We start from the raw sequence: 5512 nt of genomic DNA on the forward strand, positions 1-5512 counted from the left end.
AGCAGAGCAGGTTATTAAAGGTTTGGCTGGCAGAGCAGGTATTGGCTGAGCAGAGCAGGTATTAACAGGTGTTGGCCTGAGAGCCAGAGCAGGTATTGGCTGGGGCAGAGCAGGTATTGGGCTGGGCCAGAGCAGGTATTGGGCTGGGCAGAGCAGGTATTGGGCTGGGCAGAGCAGGTATTAACAGGTATGGCTGGGCAGAGCAGGTATTGGCTGAGCAGAGCAGGTATTGGCTGGGCAGAGCAGGTATTGGCTGGGCAGAGCAGGTATTAACAGGTATTGGCTGGGCAGAGCAGGTATTGGCTGGGCAGAGCAGGTATTAACAGGTATTGGCTGAGCAGAGCAGGTATTGGCTGGGCAGAGCAGGTATTAACAGGTATTGGCCTGAGCAGAGCAGGTATTAACAGGTGTATTGGCAGGTATTGGGGGCAAAGCAGGTATTGGCAGAGCAGAGCAGGTATTAACATAGCAGGTATTACAGGGCAGGTATTAACAGGTATGGGCAGGGCAGGTATTAACAGGTATGGGCAGGTATTAACAGAGCAGGTATTAACAGGTATTAACGGGCAGGTATTAACAGGTATTGACAGGGCAGGTATTAACAGGGCAGGTATTAACAGGTATTGAGACAGGGCAGGTATTAACAGGCAGGTATTAACAGGTATTAACAGGGCAGGATAGGTAATTAACAGGTATTAAAGGAGGTATTACAGGTATTAACAGGTATTCGGTATTAACAGGGCAGGTATTAACAGGTATTAACAGGGCAGGTATTACGGTATTAACAAGGGCGTATGTAAAGGGAGGTATTAACAGGTATTAACAGGGCAGGTATTAACAGGTATTAAAAGGGCAGGTATTTAACGGTATTACAGGGCAGGGTATTAACAGGGCAGGTATTAACCGGTATTAACAGGGCAGGTATTAACAGGGCAGGTATTAACAGGTATTAAAAGGGCAGGTATTAACAGGGCAGGTATTAACCGGTATTAAAGGGCAGGTATTAACAGGGCAGGTATTAACAGGTATTAACAGGGTATTAACAGGGCAGGTATTCAGTATTAACAGGGCAGGTATTAACGGTAATTACAGGTATTAACAGGGCAGGTAATTACACAGCGGTATTAAACATAAAAGGGCAGGTATTACAGGGTGCACTAGCCTGTTACTGTGGTTTAACTTTGGTTTTGTAAAGCTGCCTTGCAGATGGTCAAGCACAGGTTTGTAAACTTACAAATGCCTGGCGTAACGTGCCAAAAAAAAAATGCTTTAAGTCTTTCTGTATGAAAGGCTGCTAACTAAACTGACCAGGAGACAACGCACGTTGTCGCTCTGTAAAGCTGCCGTCAGACCTTTAGCCCCCACCTGGCCTGCATCATATACAGTTACACCCAACGCCTCAGCAGGGTGGATAGAGGAGGCTGAAGCCGGCACCCTTCACCTTTAATGTGTGTCAATATCCATTAGTCCTTGATGTGGGCTCTTCACTACCCCTGCTCTCCCTCCATGCCATCCTCAACTCCCTGGCTGTGTCCCAAAATGGCAACCTAATCCCTCGATAATGCACTACTTTAGACAGGCAGACAACTTGAGACTGAGTTAGGGAAGTCAGACAGCAACATGTACTGTCCCATCAGACTGAGTTGGGGAAGTCAGACAGCAACATGTACTGTCCCAGGACCATTCTTCAAAAAGTGGCTACTTTGAAGAATCTTAAATATAAAATATATTTAGATTTGTTTAACACTTTTTTTGGTTACTACATGATTCCATATATGTGTTATTTCATAGTTTTGATGTCTTCACTATTATTCTACAATGTAGAAAAAACCCCTGGAATGAGTTGGTGTGTCCAAACTCAAATGATACATGGACTGTCCAATATGTTGACTTACTGTTTGGGTGAAACATGTCACAGGTGAACCTCATTTTAGGAGGGCTGAGGGGGTAGTCCGACGGGAAGGAGAGGAGGGCTGGGAATACTCCMCCCTCAAAACACGTGTCCTCAGGACCCCTGGTTAGAAAACACACGCAGGTCGGGTTAGTTAGGCCGGAGACGTGATAAATCATTTACAGCTCAACGGGTGATGCATTCTGCACCTGCACATTTTTTCGTCATATGGATTAGAAATGGAAAGCYTTTTTCTATGGACATGGGTCAGATGTCAAAGGTKATGAAAAAAAAAAAKAAGGCAACTTAATCGTGAACCAKATATTACATAGGCACTTCTGATCTGAGCAGAAAAATAGCAGAAAGCTGTGAAATCCAAGAGAAACATTTTAACGCCACCATGATGTGTCTTGACATCAGCTTCATGTTGAACCACTATCCGGTAGACCAAACCACTCAACAGCCTAAAACCTACTAGGTGATGCTCTGTTCTCCAAGGGGGAGGTGATGCTCTGTTCTCCAAGGGGGAGGTGATGCTCTGTTCTCCAAGGGGGAGGTGATGCTCTGTTCTCCAAGGGGGAGGTGATGCTCTGGTCTCCAAGGGGGAGGTGATGCTCTGTGGAGAATTCCATCCGGGTATTGATTTATGATGTTTAATCGTTGGTTTTTTGGGCGGTGAAAGTGGTGAAGGCTTGAACTGTCCCTGAATTTGGTAGAAAAGGCAACCCACCACCCTGCCTATATAAAGGTTCCTACAGTTGAACAGTTGCATTGTCAGAGCAAAAACCAAGCCCTGAGGTTAAGGAATTGTCCAGGAGAGCTTCCGAGACAGGAATTTGTGGTCGAGGCTCAATCTGGGGAAGGGTACCAAAAAATGTTTTTGCAGCATGGAAGGTCCCCAAAAAGAAACAAACAGTTTGCCTCCATCATTTCTAAATTGGAAGAAGTTTGGAACCACCCAAAGGACTCTCCTAGAGCTAGGAACCCCCACCTAAACTGAGGCAATCGGGGAGAAGGGGCCTCTGTCAGGGAGACCGTGACCAAGAAACCCATTGAGCACCTTCTGAACAGGAAGGCTTTCAGAGTTTCCTCTGTGGAGATGGGAAGAAACCTTCCAGGAAGGACAAACCAAGCTTCTGCAGCAACTCCACCAATCAGGCCTTTTATGTGTAGAGTGTCCAGGACGGAAGCCACACTTCTTCAGTAAAAGGAACACATGGACTGCCTGCTTGGAAGTTTGGCCAAAAAGCCACCCTAAAGGACTCTCCATGGACCATGGAGAAAACTAGATTCTCTGGTCTTTGATGAAATCCAAGGATTGAAACTTCTTCTTGGGCCTGAATGCCAAGCGTCACGTCCTGGAGGAAATTCTGGCACCATCTACGGTGAAGCCATTAGGTTGGTGGCAAGCATCATTGCTGTGGGGATTTTTTTCAGCGCAGGGGACTTGGAGGACTAAGTCAGGATTCAAGCGGAAAGATGAATTGGAAGCAACAGATTACAGAGAGTCCTTGATTGAAAAAACCTGCTCCAGAGCACTCAGGCCTCAAGACTGGGCGTGAAGGTTCACCTTCCACAGGACCCCTAAGCACCACTGGCAATGTGGTGATGGCAGAAGTGGCTCGGGACAAGTCTCTGATTGTCCTTTGAGTGGCCCGGACTTGAACCCGATTGAACATCTTTTGGAGAAACCTGAAAATTAGCTGTCTGCAGCGACGGCTTCCCCATCCAACCTGAAAGAGTTTTGGAAGAGGCTTCTGCAGAGAAGAACCGAAGGGATGACAACTCCCCAAATTACAGGTTTGTGCCAAAGTTGTGTAGTGTCATTACCCAAGAAGAATGAGTTGTAAATCGCTACAAGGTGCTTCAACAAAGTACGAGTAAAAAGGGTCTGATGAAAATTGTCATTTACGTTTTTTTATTTGGGGTATTTTGTGTAGATTGATGAGGGGGAAATGGATTTAATCCGATTTCAGAATAATAACAAAAACAAAAATATGGAAAGTGAAAGGGGTCTGAGTACTCTTATTTGAATTGTATTTTTACTGATAATTAAGTAACCAATGATGAACATGCAAAAGCCATGGTTGTGTCCCCCTAGGTTTATTTTGTGTCCCTCCCTTTTCCCGTTTATGCTGTCCCTCCCTCCCAGTATTGCTTGTCCCTTTCCTTGTTATGCTGTCCCCTCTATTATACTGTTCCCCCCTCTGGTTTTACTGTCCCTCCTTTTGCTGTCCTTCCTTGTTATGCTGGTCCTCCTGTGATGCTGTCCCTCCTGTTATTGCTGTCCCTCTGTTATACCTTTGTCCCCCCCCTCTGTTATACTGTTCCTTCCCAGTTATTTACTGTCCCTCCTGTTATGCTGGTCCCTTCAGTTATTACTGTCCCTCCTGTTTATACTGTTCCCTCCTGTTATGCTGTCCTTCCTGGTTATGCTGTCCCCTCCTGTTATTTACTTGTCCCTCCTGTTATGCTTTTCCCTTCCTGTTATTGCTGTCCCTCCTGTTATTGCTGTCCCTCCTGTTTATCTGCTGTCCCCCTGTTATGCTGTCCCTCCTGTTTATGCTTGTCCCCCCTTGTTATACTGTTCCTCCAGTTATACTGTCCCTCCTGTTATACTGTCCCTCCTTATACGCCCTGCCTGTTATACTGTCCCTCCTGTTATTACTGTCCCTCCACGTTTCCTTGGTCCTAGCCAGTAGCCCATGCTTTGAAACCTATTGAAAACTAATTTGTAATATGAATAATGTACATTTAAAGGGAAAAGTCTAGCTTTATCTAAAGGCCAGTTGCCAAATACTCTTGGTGCTAAGAGATGTGATTGTATATCTTGACTAACTGTCCTTGTGTTTTATGTGGACCACCAGTTGTTAAGAGGGTCTATGAAGTTGTTTTGATCCTAAATTAGCTGGCGCATTCTCTGCCTAATCCTCCCCTGAATTACCCTGCCTTTGCCCCCAGCATGTTTTGATCAGCAGTTCTAATGAAAGCACTTGCCTTGTGGGAAACATTTCCATTGGTACGCAAGCCACTGGCCGTCCAACCAGAGCCTTACATTCAGGCCAGCCACCTCCCCCTTGGAAGAAACGAGAGCGGGGACCTTCCCCCCTTGGAGAACAGAGCATCACCCTTCCCCTTGGAGAAACGAGCGGCGGCCTTCCCCCTTGGAGAAACAGGAAGGCCAATACACCTCCCCCTGGAGGAACAGGAGCATCACCTCCCCCTTGGAGAACAGAGCATCACCTCCCCCCTTGGAGAACAGGGGAGCATCACCTCCCCCTTGGAAGAAAACAGAGCATCCAACCTCCCCCTTGGGAGAACGGGAGCATTTCACCTCCCCCTTTGGAGAACAGAGCATGTTCACCTCCCCCTTTGGAGAAACCGGGAAAGGCATCACCTCCCCCTTGGAGAACGGAGCATTCAACCTCCCCCTTGAGAACAGAGCATTCCACCTTCCCCCTTGGAGAAACAGGAGCATCACCCTTCCCCCTTGGAGGAACGGGAGGGCATTCACCTCCCCTATGAGAAACAGAGCGGCACCTTCCCCTTGGAGAACGGAGCGACGCCTCCCCCATTGCCTGAGAAACGGAGCGACACCTCCCACCTTGGAAGAACGGAGCG

The 5512-nt window shown here is 47.1% G+C and overlaps 1 protein-coding gene across 1 annotated transcript in view; it reads right to left on the reverse strand.

Annotated features, from left to right (window-relative positions):
- Positions 1–5512, reverse strand: part of ube2g2 (ubiquitin-conjugating enzyme E2G 2 (UBC7 homolog, yeast)) — a 43781-nt gene that overhangs the window by 17518 nt on the left and 20751 nt on the right. Inside the window, exon 4 of the mRNA XM_024141525.2 lies at positions 1896–2014. Coding sequence (XP_023997293.1) covers positions 1896–2014 — 119 coding nt within the window. The remainder of the gene's footprint in view (positions 1–1895; positions 2015–5512) is intronic.

This window comes from Salvelinus sp. IW2-2015, unplaced genomic scaffold (assembly GCF_002910315.2).
Source record: "Salvelinus sp. IW2-2015 unplaced genomic scaffold, ASM291031v2 Un_scaffold2586, whole genome shotgun sequence".
NCBI lineage: Eukaryota > Metazoa > Chordata > Actinopteri > Salmoniformes > Salmonidae > Salvelinus > Salvelinus sp. IW2-2015.